General features: G+C 49.8%; 1 protein-coding gene across 1 annotated transcript; it reads right to left on the reverse strand.

Annotated features, from left to right (window-relative positions):
- Positions 1 to 1,642: 1,642 nt before the first annotated feature.
- Positions 1,643 to 19,653, reverse strand: arid1b (AT-rich interactive domain 1B). Its single transcript, XM_058612851.1, has 23 exons — positions 19,567 to 19,653; positions 18,819 to 19,484; positions 16,751 to 16,948; positions 15,446 to 15,592; positions 15,231 to 15,338; positions 13,105 to 13,351; positions 12,472 to 12,555; positions 12,202 to 12,354; positions 11,808 to 12,126; positions 11,421 to 11,564; positions 10,618 to 10,790; positions 10,047 to 10,156; positions 9,658 to 9,867; positions 6,169 to 6,388; positions 5,624 to 5,759; positions 5,354 to 5,526; positions 5,078 to 5,198; positions 4,898 to 4,999; positions 4,749 to 4,824; positions 3,886 to 4,636; positions 3,680 to 3,810; positions 2,984 to 3,512; positions 1,643 to 2,883 (listed from the first exon to the last, which is right to left on the reverse strand). The coding sequence occupies exons 1-23, from the start codon at positions 19,651 to 19,653 to the stop codon at positions 1,856 to 1,858; spliced, it is 5,913 nt and encodes a 1,970-aa protein (XP_058468834.1). The 3' UTR covers positions 1,643 to 1,855.
- Between the last annotated feature and the right edge of the window lie 4,750 nt (positions 19,654 to 24,403).

Genomic DNA, 24,403 nt, shown 5'->3' on the forward strand with positions numbered 1-24,403 from the left:
TGAATTCCCTGCGCTTATGACGTCAGCATGCGCATTTCACCGCGAATGTTACCGCCCCACCAGTACGTTTACTTCGCAAGCTCCACCTTAGCTCCACCTTGTCCCTGCCAGAGTGCAGGCGAGGGAGGAAGAGCGGTATTATGTCAACGTGGCGGGACAAGTGTGCTGTTGGTGGCTGCACAGTGGAGCACAGTGTTTTACAGAGGATTTTATATATGAAGCTAATGTGCCGGATAAAGTCAGCAATCGTGTGTTCGTGTGTTCGCACCACTTCACATCAGACTGCGGCCAGCGGTTGCCGTATTTAGTCAGGGGACGTATTTCACCGACGTACAAACACACAAATTGTTAAGAAAAGATCACATAGAGCTCATAACTGACCATTCTGACACGTCCTAATTAAACATATTTGTTCAGTACGTCCTCCATGACCGGAGCACAGACTCAGTCTGATACAATCACATAAAGCAGCTGTTTATGCAGCTCGCCGCTGACGATCAGCGGTGCTGCACTCTCTGTGCAGCGGTGCTACACTCTCTGTGTCACCGATAGCCTAAACTGCCGCTGGCGATCGCTGATCGGCAGCGGCGCGCTGAATAAACTGTATATTGCTGTATCAGACCGGAGACTGTCTGATACAGCGGTGGCGCGTTACACGGTGATCGCCAGCTCGCCGGAGCACCGGAGGTGGTCAGCGGTGGTGAGGTCTCCGGAGCACAGTCTCCGGTCTGATACAGCAACATACAGTTTATTCAGCGCGCCGCTGGCGATCAGCGGTGGCGCGTTACACGGTGATCGCCAGCTCGCCGGAGCACCGGAGCTGGTCAGCGGTGGTGAGGTCTCCGGTCTGATACAGCAACATACAGTTTATTCAGCGCGCCGCTGGCGATCAGCGGTGGCGATCAGCTGATCGCCAGCGGCAGTTTAGGCTATCGGTGACACAGAGAGTGTAGCACCGCTGCACAGAGAGTGCAGCACCGCTGATCGTCAGCGGCGAGCTGCATAAACAGCTGCTTTATGTGATTGTATCAGACTGAGTCTGTGCTCCGGTCATGGAGGACGTACTGAACAAATATGTTTAATTAGGACGTGTCAGAATGGTCAGTTATGAGCTCTATGTGATCTTTTCTTAACAATGTGTCTGTTTGTACGTCGGTGAAATACGTCCCCTGACTTAATGCGGCGACCGCTGTTTGCAGTATGATGTGAAGTGGTGCGAACACACGAACACACGATCTGATACAGCAACATACAGTTTAACTGTTTAACTGATTTACAGTTGGACAGTGTTCGGCTCGATCCTTATGTAGGACGTCTCTTCCTGTGACGGCACTCTCGCTGACATGTTGATATTGTCAGAGAGCTAGTGGAGGGAGGGGGAGACGAATAGAGCTGTAAAGAGGACAAATCAGAAACCCCCTGGAAGAAGTGGGTGTGTGTTTGCCTGTGTCTCATTTGCATATAAAGGGACCTTGCACGAAAACCGAGCGTTCTGAAAGGGGCGGGTTTAGCAGGGTTATTGAACTACTATGATTCTTCATCCTTATGGTATTTTGACCAAAGCATGTCACTGACATGTTCATTAGGACACCAGGGAACTATTTTAATGGGGGAAATAGAGTATAATATGTCCCCTTTAAAACAAAACAACAAAAATAAAAAAATCTAAAATACAAGTATTAAATATTTTCCGTATTAAAATTATTTCAAAATCCCAAATAAACATTTGTGGGCGGAGCCGTATAGATTCTATATAGATTCATTTGTACGTACAAACTTTGTTCCGTTCTTTAAATAAAAATAGAATAGCAGAGTTTATCTGGTGGGCGGAGCCTGCTGCTGCGGTGTGGGCATGTCACGAGCGGCTGAGTTTGAACAGCACCTCAAACATGACGGACGCCACAGACGAGCTCAGCGCCGCCGACAGCGACACGTCCAGCAGTCGACTCTCGTGCACCACAAACTCCGCCCGGTTCTCCTCCACCGTCGCCATGGCGAGCAGGGCCTTGGCAGCGCGGCACATCATGTTGACGCTGGGTGGCTCCGGCGGCGGCACGGAGGCGGCGTGCAGCGCGCCGTGTGGACTCTGGTGGTACTGCGCCACGGCAACACTGTCCTCCAGGAAACCGATCAGAGTTCCCACGCTGCCCTTCAGCCGGGCCACGGCCCGCGCCGCCGCCGCGTCACCCTGCACCAGGTGAGCGAGGACGGCCACAGCCATCTCCCGACACACCTGACTCCGCCTCTCACCGATGAGTCGCAGCAGCGTACCGAAGACCTCGAGCTGCCGGCTGAATGGCGGCGTGGCGAGCAGCAGGTCCACGTTAGCGTCCTGGATGCTCAGCTTGCACAGACACTCCAGCACCAGCCGCTGTGGCGTCAGTGACGATGAGGGACCGCCCCCCGCCGCTGCAAACGGGTCCTGCGCCTCGGCGGCCGGACAGACCAGCCAGTGCAGCAGCCCGTCCAGCAGCGGCAGACACACGCTCTCCGGGTACAGCGACAGGTCCAGCCGACCCGACATGTTGGCGAGCGTCACCAGCGCGTTCTCCCGCAGCGCCGCCAGACACTCCCACCACCACTCGTCGCGGCTGCACGCCAGGCCGCGCTCCGCCTCCCGCTGGTAGGAGGGCGGCGTGCGTCTGCGGTGTGGGTGGCGGTGGTGCAGCAGCACCAGGCGGCCCAGGATCAGCACCAGGCCCGGGTGTCGCGACATGGCGCCGTCGTTGCCAGGGACGAAGGAGAGGCCACGCAGCACGTTGGAGACGCACACGCAGCGCCGCGACAGCGAGTCCTGCCACGACTCGGCCGTGGACAGCGGCGCCGCGTCCCAGCAGCGCGGCTCATCCTCCAGCTGACTGAGTGACCTTTGACCTCCGGCCTCTGACAAACGCAGGAGAACACAGATGTCAGTGCACTGATCATGTGACATGAAAGGACACAAGGGGGGAGCTGCATCTTTAGCAGAGTAACATTTCCTTACCTTCCTCCCTGTCCTCGTCTCCTTGCTCCCTCTCCTCTCTCCTCTGTGCAGGGTCTGGGGGGGCGGAGTCTAGTGTGCGCGGCTCAAAGTGAGTCTGGATGTGGGCAGTGGAGTCTCCGCCCCCTGCTCTCCAGTGCAGGAGGCCACTGATGAAGCCATTGGGTCTGCTAAGCTCCGCCCAGCGCTCCTCCACCTCCTGCCACGCCTCCTCCTTCTCCTCCACTTTGATTGGTAGTTTGTCATACTTGCTGGCCTGTGGAGGGCGGAGCTCCGCACACTCCGCCTCCTCAGTGGTCATAGACATCGTGTGAAGTGGCGACGCCTCCTCTGAACTCCTCACCCACTCCTGTGCTGATTGGTCATTTGTCTCTTTCAGCCCCGCCTCCTGCTGTTGAGGGGGGTGGGGCTGAGGCACCAACAGCGCCCCCTGGCCCTCGGCTCCTCCCACCTCGTACTCCTCCAGGAGACCGAAGATCTGGATCAGGCATCGACGGAAAAACTCCACGACGAGTTCAAGGAAACCAGGAAGCTTTAGAGAGTGACACGGACATGAATGAGTGAGTGACTGAGTGTGTGAGTGACTGAGTGAGTGAGTTTGTGAGTGACTGAGTGTGTGGGTGAATGAGTGAATAAGAGTGTGAGTGAATAAAAGTGTGTGAATGAGTAAGTGTGTGAGTGACTGAGTGTGAGTCTCACCTGTGAGAGGATGAATGAGCCTGCACTATTGTCGTCGTACAGCAGGATGTTGATCGTGTCCAGGGCCCACGTGCTCTCTGCTAAGAGGCCGGACTTCAGTGACATCATCACTCGCCACGCCTCCGGCGTTCCTGATTGGACAAACTCTTTTATCAACACTAAAGTGTTCTGTGTGTGTGTGTGTGTGTGTGTGTGTGACCTCTGACCTGTGTCCTTGGCGGTGAGTCGGCGCCGTGGCTTTACTCTGGGGGGCGTGGCCTCCACAGAGCCAGGCGGGAAGCTAAAGTCTCTGCTGATGAGGGAGGGCAGGCTGTGGGTGGGCGGGGGGCCGACAGCAGGAAGTGCCGGTTTCTTCACAGAGGGCAGGTATGGGGCACTGTTCGGGGACAGAGAACCGCCCATGGGCCGGGGGAAGGTGGAGGGGCTGTGAGAGCGGGTCAGGTGGTTAGGGACAGCGGGTGTGGCTTGGAAAGAGGAGAGAGGTGGTCTGGAGGGCATGGACGGTGATGATGATGATGATGAGGAGGAGGAGTGTGGGGGGGGGTAGGGGGGCTGGCGCTGGCCCAGGTGACCGGGGGGCCACTGGCTCTCCGGGGGGGCCCTGCCCTCTGGCTCCTCCCCTCGGTTCAGACCCCTGTTGTAGGTGTAGCTCAGGTCTGTCCTGGGGGGCCATATGTTTGCCTGGGGCCCCTCCCCGTGGCCCCCGGACACTGGGGGTCCTGAGCCCAGCAGGACGTGCTGCGGCGGCGGGCGCTCGCGGCCGTACGGATACGGATACTGACCCTGGACCGGCCGTCGCTCAGAACCCAGGTAAGCTCCTCCCCCGGCTCCTCCCCCTCCTCCGTACGACGGGCCGAACATTTCGGGCTGCTGAGCGCCAAACTGCTGTGCGCCAAACCCCTCCCCCTCATGACGCTTAGAGGGCGGGAACATTCCGTCCGTCGGTCGCTTGTAGCCCTGACGAACAAATGTATCATTTTGTCAACGTTAATCGCGATCGTCGTAAAACTTTGTGAAAAACAGTGGTCGATGTGACCTCTGACCTTTCAGAGGACGAGTCTGCACTCACCTGCTGCTGAGGAAACAGGGGCTGATGGGAAGTGTAGGCCATGTTGTGAGGGAACTGCTGCGCGTAGGTGTCGTGTCTGCAGACAGGGGGAGACAGAGAGTCAGTCACACTGTGTTTGTTCAGCAGCAGCAGCGACGGCGACCTCTCACCTCTGCTGCGGGAACCTGCTGGACGGGAACATGCCAGCCTCGTTCCCACTCTGACCCACAGGGGGCGCCGCGCCTCCCTCTGGTCCCATCACGTGGTCCAGTCTGCAGGAACAAACCATCACACGTCAGAGCTGCCTCTCACTCTGTCTGAATCTGACTGTCATGTCACTTCCTGTTCACCTGCGCTCGAACCCGGGACTGTACGAGTACTGGGGTCTGGGTCCGATCCCGCGAGGATACATTTCCTGCATGGACCCGCCGGGCATCTGACTGGGACCGAAGGCCTCACCAGGTCCAGGACCTGGACAGAAGAGGGGGGAGGGGCAACTTTAACCACAACACAACACTGGACTCAACCAACCCAGGTCCACACATGGGGAAAGGGACAGTCCAGGTTTTATAAAAAACTCTTTGGCTTCCATGTCGGCTCAGTGACGACAGGTGAACGTCACTCACCTTTCCTCACTCCTCCGTATGGGTCTTTGTTGGCATCGTACTGCATCCTCATCGGGGACTCTGCTGGACCTCCTCCCTGCTGGTAGGGGGCCCCTCCAGGACCCGCCCCTCTCTTATTGTGGAAAGCCGGATCGCTGCCTTCAGAGAACGGGTCCTGGACACTCACCATGGTCCTGAGACAGAGCAGCAGGAGAGGACAGTGAGGCGTCTTCAGTCCCTGAAACCACATCGTGCTGACCTGATGATTCTGGACTCCGGTTCCTTCCCTACCTGTTTCCGGGCTGGGGGCCTATCTGGCCGTGTGGTGTGGAGGCGGGGGTCGGGGGCTTCAGGTCCGTGGGGGCCTCGGTCAGGGAGCTGCTGCTGGACTGAGGAGTGCTGGGCCCCTGCAGGGAGCTGGAGTTGGCTGCAGAGACAGAGACAGAGAACCTGCTGACGACAGGGGTCACGTGTCGTCATGGCAACACTCCACACCACTGTCGTACTGTTCCACTTTAACACTCCTTTCAACAACTCCAAGGTCCACCGTAAAACCTGTCATTAGTCCCATCCACACGCTGTGTTTACAGGGTTCAATTAACACACACACACACACACACACACACACACACACACACACACACACACACACACACACACACACACACACAGTGATGGAGGAGGAGGACGAGGAGAGGGAGGAGGAGGAGGAGAGGGAGGAAGAGGGATTAGGGGGAGGACAGGGAGGACGTGGGGGACGAGGAGGAGGGAGGAGGACGAGGAGAGGGAGGAGGACGAGGACGACGAGGAGGGACGCGGAGGAGGATCTGTCCTACCTGGGGACGGGGGCTGGATCTTGGCCTGCAGTGACGTTGGTTTCTTGGCGTCCCCGCTGGGGGCCGGCCCCTCGGGTGGAGGCTCCTCCCCACGCTCCACCTGACACTCGTAGGCGAACAGGTAGTGGATGTACTGCTTCTTCAGGGAACTGGCCGAGCTGCTGGACGTCCCCACACTCAGCAGTGACGACAGCTCCCTCCATTTCTTATTCTTATTCACCTAAGGGGGCGGAGACAGCGGTGAGTCAGCTGACAGGTGAGCTGTTAAAACGTCACGATACAAAGTTTCTGTGGAGCTGTGACAGTACACTGAAAGATTAAACACACATTGTTTTATTTCATTTTGATATTGTTATGCATGATGGTGTTTTCACGATCATGCATAACAATATCAAAATGAAATAAAACATGACCGTGTTTTTCATAAATGCAGCCTTAGGAGGTCACAAGCCAGTGTCTTTTTGAGCCGGTCCCAAGCCCGGATAAATGCAGAGGGTTGCGTCAGGAAGGGCATCCGGCCTAAAACTTGCCAAAACCAAATATGCAAATCCAACCCATGACTTCCATACCGGATCGGTCGAGGCCCGGGTTAACAACGACCGCCATTGGTGCCGATAACCTACAGGGTAACAGTGGAAATTGGGCTACTGTGGGTCGAAGTCGAAGGAGGAGAGGAGGAAGGCGGGTTCAGAAACAGAGAGAAAAGAGGAAAGGCAAGAGTCTGGGACTGAGAGTTGGGACTTTGAATATTGGGAAGATGACGGGAAAAGCTAGAGAGTTGATTGACATGATGCAGAGAAGGAAGGTGGATATACTGTGTGTCCAGGAGACCAGGTGGAAAGGTAGCAGGGCGAGAAGCTTAGGTGCAGGTTTTAAGTTGTACTACTATGGTATTGATAGGAAGAGAAATGGAGGAGGGGTTATCCTAAAGGAGGAGTTTGTTAGGAATATGCTGGAAGTGAAAAGAGTGTCAGATAGACTGATGAGTGTGAAGCTTGATGTTTAATGTTATTAGTGGCTATGCCCCACAGGTGGGATGTGAATTAGAGGAGAAGGAAACTTTCTGGAGTGAGTTAGATGAAGTGATGCAGGTGAGAGAGTGGTAACTGGTGCAGACTTCAATGGACATGTTGGTGCAGGAAATAGAGGTGATGAAGAAGTGATGGGCAGGTTTGGTATCCAGGACAGGAACACAGAGGGACAGATGGTGGTATGGAAATGGCTGTAGTGAATACTTTTTTCCAGAAGAGGCATGAGCACAGGGTAACTTATAAGAGTGGAGGTAGGAGCACACAAGTAGACTACATCTTGTATAGATGATGTAATCTGAAGGAGATCAGTGACTGCAAAGTAGTGGTGGGTGAGAGTGTAGCAAGTCAGCATAGGATGGTGGTTTGCAGGATGAATCTGGTGACAAGGAAGACGAAGAGTACAAAGGCAGAACAAAGGACAAAGTGGTGGAAGCTGAAAAGAGAGGACTGTTCTGTGGCTTTCAGGGAGGAGTTGAGAAAGAATCTGGGTGTACTTGTGCGTACTTGCGCACTCCTGTACTTGTGAAAACATTATCAGTCTCAGTCCAAGTTCTGTTCCAATTCTCAAGTAAGCGAACAGCGAGGACGTTTCTCAAACCCGGAAAGAGGACATGAAGTAAGTTGGTGTGAGAGAGGGGGATACAGAGAACAGGGTGAGATGGAGGAGGTTGATTCGCTGTGGCGACCCCTGAAGGGAGCAGCCGAAAGGAAAAGAAGAAGAAGAAGAAGAAGAAGAAGAAGGAGAAGAAGAAGAAGAAGATCGTGTTTTTCACTGGTTTTCAGTTTCAACTTGCTGTCACTCTTTTGGCGTGTAGAGGAGGTGCTTGAGGGGCGGGAGAAGGAGGGCACGTTGTGTGTCTAATTTGCATACCAGGGGGCGGGGACAGTGGAAGCCATGAGTGATTCTTTACCAGCCTGGACGTGGAGCGGCGAGCGCGAGGCTGCGGAGACGGCTGTCGCACAGACCTTCTTTTCATGACGATAACGAGACGCTGATGAGATGAACGTGGAAGTGTTAGCGTGTACGTAAGTGTTAGCATGTACCTAAGTGTTAGCCTGTACGTAAGTGTTAGCGTGTTCGTTAAGTGTTAGCGTGTACCTAAGTGTTAGGTTGTACTTAAGTGTTAGCGTGTACGTAAGTGTTAGCGAGTTCGTAAGTGTTAGCGTGTACCGAAGTGTTAGAATGTACTTTAAGTGTTAGCGTGTACGTAAGTGTTAGGGTGTACGTAAGTGTTAGCGTGTTCGTTAAGTGTTAGCGTGTTCGTTAAGTGTTAGCGTGTACCTAAGTGTTAGGTTGTACTTAAGTGTTAGCTTGTACGTAAGTGTTAGCGTGTACCTAAGTTTTAGCGTGTTCGTTAAGTGTTAGCGCGTACGTAAGTGTTAGCGTGTTCGTTAAGTGTTAGCGTGTTCGTTAAGTGTTAGCGTGTACCTAAGTGTTAGCGTGTTCGTTAAGTGTTAGCGTGTATGTTAAGTGTTAGCGTGTCGTTAAGTGTTAGTGTGTACCTAAGTGTTAGCATGTACGTTAAGTGTTACCGTGTCGTTAAGTGTTACCGTGTCGTTAAGTGTTAGCGTGTACCTAAGTGTTAGGTTGTACTTAAGTGTTAGCTTGTACGTAAGTGTTAGCGCGTACGTAAGTGTTAGCGCGTTTGTTAAGTGTTAGCGTGTACCTAAGTGTTAGGTTGTACTTACGTGTTAGCGTGTTCGTTAAGTGTTAGCGTGTACCTAAGTGTTAGCATGTTCGTTAAGTGTTAGCGTGTACGTAAGTGTTAGCGTGTTCGTTAAGTGTTAGCGTGTACCTAAGTGTTAGGTTGTACTTACGTGTTAGCGTGTTCGTTAAGTGTTAGCATGTACGTTAAGTGTTAGCGTGTCGTTAATTGTTAGTGTGTACCTAAGTGTTAGCATGTACGTTAAGTGTTAGCGTGTCGTTAAGTGTTAGTGTGTACCTAAGTGTTAGCATGTACGTTAAGTGTTAGTGTGTACCTAAGTGTTAGCGTGTACCTAAGTGTTAGCGTGTACCTAAGTGTTAGCGTGTACGTAAGTGTTAGCGTGTACGTAAGTGTAAGCGTGTACGTAAGTGTTAGCGTGTACGTAAGTGTTAGCGTGTGGTTTGTCAGACGTTTCTGCTTATTAATAAGTTAATCTGTAAATTAAAAACTAGTTAATCTGTCAGCATGGGTCAGGTGGGTCAGGTCATCGCCGCCGACCTCTCGCTCTGATCCACAGTCGCGGCGAGGTCCGGGCAGCTGATGTGCGACACTGTTGTTTGATGAAGTTGACAGATTAAAGGTTTCTGCCCAACCATCTCGCATTTTAGTCCAAAAGACTAAAACTAAACACTAAGTCTAAAACGACAACACTGCTGAGCACCTGTGAGTGCTTTGGGAGGTAACTGCACCTTGTTACCATAACAACAGTGGGTTCTGAAAACAGTCACATGCTGTCCTCAGTGTGGTCTCACCATGGCCAGTCCCCCGATGTCTCTGACGGACAGGTAGAGTCTACACAGGTCCAGCGGCTTCTTGCCGACGGCGGGCAGGTGTGGGACGGCCGTCCCTCGCTCCTCCATGAAGGACAGGTAGCGGTCGACCCACGGCCTCCTCTCAGGCTCAGAGCCCATCTCGTACAGCCGTGTGATCTTCTCGCTGGTCATGGTGGCCACACTGGGCTTCTGCGCACAGAGAAAGACACAGACACAGAGTCAGGACCAGGACCAGGACCAGGACCGAGAATACAATATAACACAGCTTTGTTTTTCTTCACATGTGTTACTAGAATGTTCCTCTGGGGGGCAGCAATCTCACACACACACACACACACACACACACACACACACACACACACACACACCTTAGGTTTGGGTGGTTCTGTGGAAGAGGCCACACCCTCTTTGCTGAGCTCCGCCCTCTGCTTGGTGTCTGGATGAGCAGCCATCACATCTGCTGACATCATCATGGAGCCTGAGCGACAAACGTAAATAAACAATAACATCGTGACCCTGTGACTCGTGATCATGTGACCCTGTGATCATGTGACCCTGCGACTCGTGATCATGTGACCCTGTGATCATGTGACCATGTGACTCATGATCATGTGACCCTGTGACTCGTGATCATGTGACCCTGTGTCTCGTGATCATGTAACCCTGCGACTCGTGATCATGTGACCCTGTGATCATGTGACCATGTGACTCGTGATCATGTGACCCTGTGACTCGTGATCATGTGACCCTGTGTCTCGTGATCATGTGACCCTGTGACTCGTGACCATGTGATCATCATGTAAAAGACTTTTCTGTCATCACGTGGTTTTACGAACAACATTCGGCCTCAGAAATGTTTACGTCTATGGTTTCAAACGCGATTTCTCGGGAACGTGATAAAGTCCCCAGTTCCGAGTCATCACTCTTAGAACATGCTACCTGAGGGCGGGGCGTAGTAGGGGGCCCCCTGCTGGCTGAGGACGGGCCCCTGCGGTGTCATCCTTCCAGAGTTACTGCCCGGCTGCTGCTGGCTGTAGGGACCTGTGGGGACTCCGGCGGCCCCGGGGCCCATCCCTGCCATTGCTGTCATGGTCGGGAAGCTGCTGCCCTGTCTGTAAGAGCACAGAGAGAGGCGTGACCAACCCTTCTTCATCATCATCATCATCATCACACAGGCTGCAGCTCACATGCAGGAGGAGGAAGATCAAAGTGAGAGGAGGAGTCAGAGACCACAAGTTCCTCGTAAACCCGGCATGGTTTTAGGAAGTCCCGCCCACACCATAAATAATACTTTAGAAAAACTGACCACATGCAGGAGGACAGAGATAAAAGCAAAGAAGGAGCAGAAGCTTCTGTGGGAGGAGCCTCAGTGGCAGGTGACATGGCAGGAAGTTCTCTGGTTAGTAAAAAAAATGCTTTTTTTTTTTTTAGATTTAGATTTCTATTATTTGCTGCTATGCTCCGCCGAAATGTATTATGGGATACATGGCCATCGCAAGTACGCTTAAGTCACCTCCGATGCATACTTGGTAAAAATGGGCGGAGCGAGAACACTTCCGGGTTTGAGGAACGTCCTCGCTGTTCGCTTACTTGAGAATTGGAACAGAACTTGGACTGAGACTGATGACGTTTTCACAAGTACGGGAGTACACAAGTACGCACAAGTATGGATATTGAGAAACGGCCACAGTCACACGCACGCGCACGCACACACACACACACACACACACACACACACCTACCCATGATGCTCTGCCTGCACAGCACTGGTTCCCTGCTGGGAGTGATGGGAGGGGTGAGGGAGGGGGGAGTGGTGTGGAGAGAGGGAGACTCCACTCCCTGGCCAAGACTTGTTGTGGTAGCCGGGCGAGCGGGTGAAGGGAGGCCTGGAGGATCAGAGAGTCCAGACACTGGTCTCAGTGTGGTCACTGTGGTCAAGTCTAAACTAAACATCTAAAAAACCTGAGTGATGGAGGCAGCAGTGGATCAACAGCTCCTGTGTGTGTGACGTTAAAATCGCTGAGGCCTTTGGTGTGGAAGAGTGAGCGTTTGTCATATAACCAGTGTTTCACAGCTGCTGTCCAGACTGTTGTGGTTCTGCTCTGGGACCAGGTTCTGTCAGGACTCACCTGTTCTGAGCTCCGGCTGAGAACGAGGGTGAGGAGTTGGCACCGGGCCCGGTGCTCGGGCCGACATCGAGTGGTTTGCGGCCGGTGTTGGGCCCCGGAGGCCTCATGCCCTGACCAGCGGGCTGTGGCATACCTGGGGAGGTGGGGGCCATGGCACTCCCCGCGGCGGGGTAGGACCGCCCCCCAGCTCCAGGCCCGGGACCGCGACCTGCTGGAGTGGACGGACCTTGACCGTGCATCGGACTGCCGGCGTTCAGCCCCAGGCTGTTGGCCAGGCCCGGGCTGGGGCCGCTGTAGTTGGGGGGGCAGGGGTAGTTACCTGAGGACAGAGACATGACATCAGAACCTTCACCAGTTTAAAACCACCGTCTGTCCACGTCACAGCAGATTATACCTGGGGGGCCATACTGGCCGTATGAGCTGCCCTGTTGGTAGGAGCCGTGGTGCACTGCACCCCCCAGTGGCGGGTGAGGGGACATGGGCGGTGCAGACTGCTGGGGGCCAAACTGAGGCCCTGCGGCACTACGCTGCATGGAAGAAGACAAACCTGAGGAGGAGACAAAGAGCAGAACTAAGTCGTCATCATATTAGCTTAGCATTAGCACCAGGAGGGTGGTCACATGACCCGCCCACTGACCATGTGACATACAAACACACGTGTTACCTCTGTCCTGAGTCATGGTCATCTGGGACGAATGAGGACCAACATCTGATCCAGGACCCGGGACCTGAGGGGTCAGCTGAGCTCCTGACACACACACACACAAATACATATGGGTGAGAACAGCTAGGGCAAATGTTAAGCTAATTACCCTCCTGGGGCTAATGCTAAGCTCAATACTCTCCTGGGGATAATGCTAAGCCACTTACCATCCTGTGGCTAATGCTAAGCTAATTACCATCCTTGAGCTAATGCTAAGCTAATTACCCACCTGGGGCTAATGCTAAGCTAAATACTATCATAAGGCTAATACAAAGCCAATTACCCACCTGGGGCTAATGCTAAGCTAAATACTCTCCTAAGGCTAATGCTAAGCTAATAACCCACCTGGGGCTAATGCTAAGCTAACGATCCACAGTCATGTCTCACAGTTGATTGGCTGTAACCACGTCATTATGTTAAGGTGAATATTTCCAACGAGTCACGACTTTCTATGTAAAAAAATAATACTTAATAACTTTTTGCAGTGTTGGTCTCCATGGCAACAACAAGAAATAAAAAAATACATTAAATAAAGGGAAGTTTTGAAAAATCAGTTCTTTGTTTTAACATAAACGTGATGACGACGTCACTAACCTGGTCCACTGGTGGCCGGGGACAAAGGTCCTGATCGTGATTGGCTGCTGGAGCCTGCGGGGGACAGCGAGGGGGACGGCGAGGGCCCGGAGTGAGCGGGCGGAGGGTGTCGGGGCGACACGTGGGGCGAGAAAGGAGAGCGAGCTGGAGTTCCCTGATCGCCCTGAATACTCCCAGATCCCGACGCCCCTGAACTCACCGCAGCCTCAGTACCTGTGGGCAAGTCGTCAATGGACCCGGAAAGATCCTGAAACACAGGAGGCGCTGGTCAGCTCCGAAAAACAGAATGAGACGGAGAACCAGTGGTCCATAGAGTCCACTCCAAGTTTGTAAACCAAACCATTCACTCTCCCACACCAAACCCCATAGAGAAAATCAGTGATTTTAACATCACAGCACACAGGAGCTGTTGATCCACTGCTGCCTCCATCATTGAGTTCAAATGTCTTATTTTGTCACTTCGGCTTTGGAAATCCTTTGTTCAGATTGACCTCAGTGACACAAAGTGACCACACGAGGCAGCAGAGGACCAGCAGCTAAAATCACTGATTTTCTCTCTGATGTTTGGTGTGGGAGAAACTAATGTGTCTATATTCAGACACACGGGCCTCATCATCATCCTCATCCTCAGACACGCGGAGGAGGGATCAATGTTCACGCAGCTCAAAGCCACGCCTCAGTTCCTCCTTCAGTGACTGTGATAGGTTTACGACGAGACAACGTCTCACTCTGACAGAAAAACCACAGCATTTGAGACAAATGAAGTGGTGAAGGTGAGAGGAGGGTAAAGGGCAGAGGAGAGGAGACCAGGAGAGGAGAGGAGACCAGGAGAGAGAATGAAAGAGGAAATAAAAGATGAGGAAAAGGTAAGAAAAAAAAAAAAAAAGAAGAAACACTACACTGAAATCTCCCATCAGCCCCTGGGCTCCAGACTAGCCAATCACCGCGCATCAGCACATCCCTCCCTCCTCCCCCTGCCAACAACTCAGCCAATCAGCTGCATTATCGTGCGCACACACACACACATAGTGTTCCTCTGCAGCCTCGCTCGCCCTTCTCCTTCTCTACACTTCCTCCTTTTTCTACTTCACCACCTCCTCCCTCCTTCACATCCTTGTCCATCTCCTGCAGACTTATCACCTCATCCTCCTCTGGTATGCCTCCTGCTACCTCCGCTCCTTCTCTTCTTCTCTCCTCATCTCCTTTCCTTGTCCTCTTTCTCTCGTCTCATTCAGAGCCTCAGAGAGAAAGTTGGTGTCTTTAAAAGTTTTCCTAAAACCTTGACACACACACACACACACAGACACTGTAAAGTGTATTTCTAAAGCTCTTTGTTTTTTCTTTCTTTAGCTGAACTGAAAGAGTCAGCAAACATGACACTGACAGAAAAACATCAGTAATTACTGCTGACTCTGTGATTTCCCTTCCTGCAACAGAGGCGGACTCTCCTCCGCCTGTTGCCATGGCAACTGCATCACCACCTCCCTCAAAAAACTTAAAAAAAGAAGGCACAGAGCCGAGGAGAAACAGCAAACACGAGAGAACGAGGGGATGATACAGAGGAGAGAAAGAGGAGTGAAGGAAGAGTGAAGGAGAGAAGGAGAGAAAGAGGAGTGAAGGAAGAGTAAAGGAGAGAAGGAGAGAAAGAGGAGTGAAGGAAGAGTGAAAGAGAGAAGGAGAGAAAGAGGAGTGAAGGAAGAGTGAAGGAGAGAAGGAGAGAAAGAGGAGTGAAGGAAGAGAGAAGGAGAGAAAGAGGAGTGAAGGAAGAGTGAAAGAGAGAAGGAGAGAAAGAGGAGTGAAGGAAGAGTGAAAGAGAGAAGGAGAGAAAGAGGAGTGAAGGAAGAGTAAAGGAGAGAAGGAGAGAAAGAGGAGTGAAGGAAGAGTGAAAGAGAGAAGGAGAGAAAGAGGAGTGAAGGAAGAGTGAAGGAGAGAAGGAGAGAAAGAGGAGTGAAGGAAGAGAGAAGGAGAGAAAGAGGAGTGAAGGAAGAGTGAAGGAGAGAAAGAGAAAGAGAAAGAGGAGTTTCTCAATAAAAACATTTACAGTTTTTCAAAACATTTCCAGCAACCTGAAACATTCTCTCACACACACGAACACACACAGGACTGGACCCTGGTCTTGGACTCACAGGGAGGCTGGATGGCCTCTCCTGTTGACTCATCTCCTCATGGTTTGGTTTCCCAGGAGTCATAGCAGCAGACTGACCACGGCCGGCGTACGCCTCCTGTGGTGCCTCCTGCATCAGGAGGAGACGCAGGAACCAAGAGAAAGCAGCAGGTGAAACAAACGTACAGAGAACCACCACAGGAGTCATGTGACCAGGACTCATGTGACCAGGCGTACCTGCTGAGGCAGTGGGCGGGGCTGCATGTATGGCGGCTGGCTGGGGGCGGCGGGCTGCTGCTGCTGAGGCGGGCTGAAGTACGGAGGCTGACCCGGCTGACAGTAACCCTGCTGCTGCTGTTGCTGCTGCGAGTACTGAGAGCTCATCTGAGGAGACAAATAAGAAACAACAGTGAGACGAGGTGTAGGTCTGGGCGATATACCGGTAGTAAGAGTTATACAGGTATATTTAGGACAATATCACCAAACCGGTATATTATATATTATTTATTTTATAAAGCCAACCGCTTTTCTCTGAGCCTACAACCCTAGTTCAGCTGCTTAGCCACGCCCCTTACATGTACATACTACGTAGTGTTCTCCCGCACAGACATTTAAACGAAAACGTGGCGCGCGTGACGCGGTGCAGGTGAGCGTGAGCAGTTGGTGACAAACACACACACACACTGCTGCATCCATCACTAAGTTCAAATGTCTTATTTTGTCACTTCAGTGTTTGAAATCCTTTGTTCAGATTGACGTCAGTGACACAAAGTGTCCACACGAGGCAGCAGAGGAGCAGCAGCTAAAATCACTGGTTTTCTCTCTGATGTTTGGTGTGGGAGAGTGAGTGCTTTAGGAACTTCGGTTTCCTGTTGGAGAAGTCTGTCTCACAGTGAGATATTATGGTCTGTATTTATATAGCACTTTTCTGGTCTTGACGACATTCAAAGCTGCTATACACTCCAGTTTTTACCATTCACTCATTTACCCACACTTTCCATCACTCGTCTTTCACCGTGGGGTTAAGTGTCTTGCCCAAGAACACATCGGCACATAGACTAGCTGAGCTGGGAATCAAACCCATAACCTTCAAGATGAAAGACGACTTGCTCGACCTCTGACCTCCTCAAAGAGTTGGACATATACTGGTACCGTTTCTCCCTGTCTCTGATGGAATGTGTGTAAAATCAGAAATGTGTCGGTCACCATGTGACCTCTCTTGTGACTTGCACAGAAAAACAAGCTGCTGCTCACAGACGATCACAGAGCATCAGCAGCTGTTGCACCTGGGTTACTCAGTCCAGGACTTCCACTGGTGTTCAGGAAAATACACGAGCTGGTCTTTCAACAAAGACTAAAGGGCTAATGTCGGTCTACATCAGCAACATGTCGGAAAATGTTGCAGAGGCCGGCGGTCTGCTGACGTCACATGTACGTGTCGGCTCAGCTGAACCTCGTCAGAGCAGGAAGTAAAACAAACAGCAGGTACCAGGAGCCGTGCTGGGACTATGTGACAGAACGGGTGAAGAGAGCATCCCCTACCTGTTGCTGAGGGTACTGCATCGGTCCCATCCCGATTTGCCCCCTGCTGGGCATTCCCATCGGGTATCTGTGGGGGGAGGGGGAGCCATAGGACTGGCCAGGATACGGCGCCCCCTGTTGTTGCTGTTGCGGGTATGGGTTGTTGCTCATACTGTAGAGCTGAGAGCGCTTCATCGACATCGGGTCCATGGGCGGCACCTGAACAAAGGATATGCCTGGGTGACCACTGTGTTACATAAACCACGTCAGGACCAGGTTCAGTCCCGTCTGACACACTGACATACAGTAACAGTAGGTGAAGAGAGGTGAAGAGAGACTGCGTGAATTGAACTGAATTGAATGTTTCAAAGCTGCAGCTAAAAATAGAAACAGTCACACACACAGATGATTATTCTAGATGACAAGACTTCAGTCAGCTGACCCGAGTAAATACATTACTGTCGTTATTTAAGCCTCGTCATTTCAACACATGCATTAATGACAACCCATGTTATCAGATCCAACAGGCTGTGCAACAACTTTTTTCTGGTGCTTCATTGAATCAGACCAGACACAACATGTCACCAACATGAGTCCGTCAAATCATTTCATTCATGATTTAAGACATGTATTACCCTCTCGTTCTCTCAGAGCCAAAATGGCTGCCAGCAAGGACACGGGGGAAACTCAAGCAACTTAAGACTCAGTTCACTTAAGACTTTTCCAGCAGGAAACTCAAGTTTGTAAACCACTCACTCTCCCACACCAAAGTCATTTTAGTTGGCAGGGACACAGGAGCTGGTGGTCCTCTGCTGCCTCATAACAAAATCACACATTTGAACTTGGTGATGGAGGCAGCAGTGGATCGACAACTTAAAATCTATGATTTTCTCTGTGGATTTTGATGTAGGAGAGTGAGCGGTTTAAACTGAAGTTTGTGGTTTAAAATAATTAAAAGTCCTTTATCATGTGGCTAAAATGTGTTTTATTCCTTATGTTGTTAAGAACAACCCTCCCACTTCAGGCTGGTTCTCAACGCAGTTAACAAAACATCCGTCTTTAAGTCCCATGGACCTTAAAATTCATTTCACCACCACCTGTATGTTTCCTGTTTACATTAAACACAGTAGCTAGTGAATTCTTCACAAACAAAGACAGACCCAGCTGACGGTGTGTTTAATGAGAGGAGGCTGTGGATGAAGCGCTGACCCGCTGCCTCTGTGTGAGGTGAGGCGGGGTCTGCAGCTGGAGGAGCGGTGCTCACTCTTTCGCTCCAGTGTTGTGCCGCTGGTAATGGGCACATGGCTAATCTGCATGTGTGAAGGTCAGGACTCAGCGGAGACCGGGCTATCGTGAGTTCCGAGCCAGCGGCTACACCGCTAATGTGACTCCTCCTCTCCGCTGACACTTCACTAAAGTGAGAGAGGGAGGATTAGCATGCAAAAGGCGGTTAGCAGGCGCCAGATACTGCCAGAAAGTTCATGGCAGCTGCTACCCCCATATTTCAATGTTCACACTCCACAATTAACGAAACTATAGCCGCGGCGTGTTCCCCGTCGCTGTGCAATCATACCGCGGCTTCGTTACACACACACTCGGCCTCTACAGGCCTGTACGGCTGCGTTAGCAACGGCTAGCATGCTACCGTTACCCTAACCATAGCAAGCTCATAACGGAGTCACCTTGGACACGGAACCAAAACCGTGACTTTACCAACTGCCGTTCACACACACGGCGTTTGTGTGTTGATGTTCAGCGATGTACACAATTAAAGACGATGTTTTATTTGTTTCAAAGTGAACAATCATCAACATATAGTCGTAAGAGGTGAAAATGGCACGTCTTTACAGTTGAAATTTAAAAAAAGAAATATACCTAGCTCAGCAGCTAACTGGTATTAGCTAACTGAGTTCTAGAGCTGCTAACGTGCTAGTTAGCAGCTAACGTGCTAGTTAGCCGCTATGCTAACCACGGTTGGTGATTTGTGTTGGGTGATGTAACATGGATTAGCATAGCAGCTAGGGAACAGGTTAGCCGGAGGAAGATAGCGGAGTTTTTGTTTGGTTTTAATAATTATGGTGTTGCTCACCTGGGACCTGCCGCCGCCCTGCCCGGTGTTCCCCGGGCTCAACGCCGGGTGGGTTATTTGTTGTCCCCCCCAGCCGTGAGCAGCCGAGCCGTACTGGGAGCCTGTATCTTTAGCCGGCCCCATGCTCGGCTGCTGCTGCTGAGCGGAGGAGGGGTGATTAAAGTCTGAATATCCGCCTCCATAACCGCGCATCATCGGACTCGGAGACGTTAATAACTGGTTCAGAGTCGGTGTAGCTCCGGGTGGCTGCGGCGGCTGCTGCTGCCCGGTGTATCGCTGAAATCCTCCGCCGCTGCCGCCTCCACCTCCAGCCGGGGAGCTGGCAGCAGTCATAGCCGCTTTGCTGTGGTTTGAGCTCGGGCCCAGCAGGCTGTTCCCCTGGCGGGAGGGACTCATCATGCCTCCGTAACCACTGGTCCCGTATCCGGGTCGGTAGTTCGGGTAGTGGTTGTACGGGCTGTTGTTGTTGTTGTTATAGCCTTCGTGGGAGTTGTGAAGCTGGTCCATGGCGCTGTGTTCCGCTCGTCTCACCCCAGTCCCTGCGCTTTGTTGTCCGCCATGTTGATCAGAGCAAGGCCCTCCTCCTCCTCCTCCAGCCCCATCATCATCAGAGTCAACCCGGAGGAGCCGCGGCTTTTTCCGCTCCTGCTGCAGCCTTTCCTGCTGCTACAGTTTCCACTCACACGCGGGTCGATGTTATTGTTGATGTGCTTGTTGGTCTCTGATGATCTCAGGTTGACATCCACACTCCTCCTCCTCGGCTGATGTTCCTCCTCATGATGCTCGTCTGCTCCGCTCTTCTCCACCTGGAGGATGTTGTTTTCTGCTCTTCCATGTTTTTTCTCCTCGGTCTGCTTGTTGTTGTTGTTGTTGTTGTTGTTGGATGCTGAGCAGCAGAGGTATGTGTTGGGATGATGATGATGATGATGATGATGACGATCTGGAACAAAACATGGACTCATGCAGCAGCTGACAGAACCAGGTATGAAAGTACATCAATACTTCAAATATAAGGTTTTAAACTAAATACAAACAACAACAACACAATAATAAAGTGGCTGGTGAGATAAACCACACACTTTATAATACTTTGTTTTATTACTCATAAAGCCTAACATACTCTGTTTTTTTTTCCTGAACTTTAACTTCTGTACCTGAGGTGTGAGCACAAATCGTTTTTAGGGTTTTTATTGTGTGTGTGTGTGCGTGTTACAGTGTGAAAACTGATTCAGACATTTCTCTACACGAGAGACAAGCTGACACCAGGCGGGTGTTTGTGCTGCTGGTGGGGGCCTCCTCCTCCAACTGCCCCCTCTGGACACAACCCTGTCAAGTCAAACAGTGAAACTGTGTCAGACAGCAGTAACAGCAGCAGCAGCAGTAACAGCCTCAGCAGCAGCGATATCTACATCACATGATCACGTCATCATCTCACTGCTAGACTTTTGTAAACCACTCACTCTCCCACACACACACACACACATTCCCCCAACACACACACACACACACACTCTCTCTCCCCCACACACACACACACACACACTCACACACACTCACTCACTCTCACTCACTCTCCTACACCAAAGCTCATAGAGAAAATCAGTGATTTTAACATCACACACACCACACACACACTCTCTCCTCCACACACAAACACACACACTCACTCTTCCACACCAAACCCCAGAGAGAAAACCAGTGATTGTAGCTGCTGGTCCTCTGCTGCCTCTTGTGGTCACTTTGTGTCACTGACGTCATTCTGAACAAAGAATTTGTCACTGAAGTGACAAAATAAGACATTTGAAGTAAGTGATGGACGCAGCAGTGGATCAACAACTCCTGTGTGTGTGATGTTAAAATCACTGATTTTCTCTATGAGGTTTGGTGTGGGAGAGTGAGTGTGTGTGTGTGTGTGTGTGTGTGGGAGCGTGAGTGAGTGTGTGTGTGTGTGTGTGTATGACATATTTGCCATAAAAGACAATCTGATCATCTGAAGACCATTCACACACATAAAGATTATTTATGGATTTAAAAGGATCAGTAGCTTTAAAAGAAACATGTTCTGCTTTTGTTCCCTCTGTGAGAAGACACTGGACAGTCAACAGAGAGCATGCTGCCCCCTGCTGGAACTCTGATGATACAAACCTCCAGTCCAGTCAAACTCACTCTGGTTATGATTTCATATCAATGCTCGTCTTACATTAAAACATGTTGACCAGAGGTGGACGAGGCGTCGCCCAAAACAATAAAGAATGAAGAAAATAAATGACACAAAAGCAACTTCTCCCAGCCTGTAGGGGGTGTGGTCACTCCTGAGTTTAGGAAACACCAATCACAGGAAACTCTGCTTTATCTGTCTGTTGATTAATGGTTCCCAAACACTGGGTCGGGACCCACAGATGGGTCAGGGGGGATTTTATTTGGGTCAACAAAAACAATTTCGCCAAAATCTCTGAACCCATGAGTTCAAATGTTTGAAAACTAAGTGTTTGTAATTTGTTTACCAATTCAAAATCATATATATATATACATACATATATATATACATATATATATACATACATACATATACATACACACACACATTTAAGTACACACGTATATGGGCATATATTAACCTTCGTATGTGCCTTTGTATCTATCCATCATCAGAACCTGTACGACTTGTCGGTTTTACAACCTAACTAACTATCTAACTGACTAGTCTAAATGCTGTCTAGCTACCGCTAACTGTGTATGTGAAATAAACCTTCAGAAAGACAGTCGAGTTGTACCTGCCGTACTTGTTCTGGTTACCCTTTCCAGAAGGGAGTATTGAGCTGGAAGGATTATATATATATATATATATATATATATATATATATAAAGTACACACATGTATATGTATATATATATATATATATATATATATATACATACATACATGTAAGTACACACATGCATATATTTGAGCAGCCCGTGGCCAAGTGGAAAGGGAACCACCAGGTCAGAGGGCTGGGGTACCCCTGAGCAAGGTACCCAATATATATATACATATATATATATATATATATATATATATATATATATATATATATATATATATATACATACATATATATATATATATATATATATATACATACATACATACATACATACATATATATATATACATACATACATACATACATATACATACAGTGCCTTGTGAAAGTATCCGGCCCCCTTGAACTTTTCAACCTTTTGCCACATTTGAGGCTTCAAACAAAGATATAAAATTGAAATTTTTTGTCAAGAATCAACAACAAGTGGGACACAATCGTGAAGTGGAACGAAATTCATTGGATAATTTATACTTTTTTAACAAATAAAAAACTGAAAAGTGGGGCGTGCAATATTATTCGGCCCCCTTGCGTTAATACTTTGTAGCGCCACCTTTTGCTGCAATTACAGCTGCAAGTCGCTTGGGATATGCCTCTATCAGTTTTGCACATCGAGAGACTGGAATTCTTGCCCATTCTTCCTTGCAAAACAGCTCGAGCTCAGTGAGGTTGGATGGAGAGCGTTTGTGAACAGCAGTCTTCAGCTCTTTCCACAGATTCTCGATTGGATTCAGGTCTGGACTTTGACTGGGCCATTCTAACACCTGGATATGTTTATTTGTGAACCATTCCATTGTAGATTTGGCTTTATGTTTAGGATCATTGTCCTGTTGGAAGATAAATCTCCGTCCCAGTCTCAGGTCTTTTGCAGACTCCAACAGGTTTTCTTCCAGAATGGTCCTGTATTTGGCTCCATCCATCTTCCCATCAATTTGAACCATCTTCCCTGTCCCTGCTGAAGAAAAGCAGGCCCAAACCATGATGCTGCCGCCACCATGTTTGACAGTGGGGATGGTGTGTTCAGGGTGATGAGCTGTGTTGCTTTTACGCCAAACATATCGTTTTGCATTGTGGCCAAAAAGTTCAACTTTGGTTTCATCTGACCAGAGCACCTTCTTCCACATGTTTGGTGTGTCTCCCAGGTGGCTTGTGGCAAACATTAAACGAGACTTTTTATGGATTTCTTTGAGAAATGGCTTTCTTCTTGCCACTCTTCCATTAAGGCCAGATTTGTGCAGTTCATCCAGAGTGATCATGGGCCTCTTGGCTGCATCTCTGATCAGTCTTCTCCTTGTTCGAGATGAAAGTTTGGAGGGACGGCCGGGTCTTGGTAGATTTGCAGTGGTCTGATACTCCTTCCATTTCAATATGATTGCTTGCACAGTGCTCCTTGCAATGTTTAAAGCTTGGGAAATCTTTTTGTATCCAAATCCAGCTTTAAACTTCTCCACAACAGTATCTCGGACCTGCCTGGTGTGTTCCTTGGTCTTCATGATGCTCTCTGCGCTTTAAACAGAATCCTGAGACTATCACAGAGCAGGTGCATTTATACAGAGACCTGATTACACACAGGTGGATTCTATTTATCATCATCAGTCATTTAGGACAACATTGGATCATGCAGAGATCCTCACTGAACTTCTGGAGTGAGTTTGCTGCACTGAAAGTAAAGGGGCCGAATAATATTGCACGCCCCACTTTTCAGTTTTTTATTTGTTAAAAAAGTTTAAATTATCCAATAAATTTGGTTCCACTTCACGATTGTGTCCCACTTGTTGTTGATTCTTGACAAAAAATTTCAATTTTATATCTTTATGTTTGAAGCCTCAAATGTGGCAAAAGGTTGAAAAGTTCAAGGGGGCCGGATACTTTCACAAGGCACTGTATGTATATATATATATATATATATATATATATATATACATATACACACATTTAAGTACACACATGTATATATATCAGACCTGGGCCACATACGGCCCTTTGGGCATCCCTGTCCGGCCCGCGGTGTGTCAGTCATAAACACAGATGAAGTATTTATGCTGTGCATGCAATACAACTGTGTTGCTTTTATTTTGAAAAGCCTGACGTATGGACGCACGTATCTGCGTCTGTCTGCACAGCGACAGGTGACATTAGCCACTTACCCCTGACCCCCTAAAAAAGACATGGACTGTTCAATATTTCTTTACTGGCGTCAAAGGTAAAACCGTGTGTTTAGTTTGTGGTTCACAAGTCGCTGAGTTTAAGGATTACAATCTGAATCGCTACTACGTGACCAAACACGAAGAGAAATACAACAACTTATCTGATGAAGAGCGCGCAAAGGAGTTGGAGGCAACGTTAAGAACGAGATCCGTGTCTCAGTGTAAGTTCAGGAGTTATCATTATCTCCCTCCATGTTTATTATCTTATTATTTAACCAGCGAAGCACCGTCACTCCTATGGAAACTCAGCCTGTGTGATTGCAGCATTAGTGTGTGTAAGCGTGCAGGTGCGCTCTGTTGGGGGGAGGGGGGGGCTGTGTTCGACAGTATATTCACTGCACTACACCACAGTAGTATAGTATATATAGTATATAGTATTCATTATATAGTGTAGTCATTTGATATTTCTAATAGAGTTGGTTAGTAATTGTGTTTCTTGTGTGTTTGTATGCTGCCCAATTCACACCAAAACAATACAATGTACTGCTTTTTAGATAAAAGAGATCAAATTAAA

Source organism: Solea solea, chromosome 17, assembly GCF_958295425.1.
Source record: "Solea solea chromosome 17, fSolSol10.1, whole genome shotgun sequence".
Classification (NCBI taxonomy): domain Eukaryota; kingdom Metazoa; phylum Chordata; class Actinopteri; order Pleuronectiformes; family Soleidae; genus Solea; species Solea solea.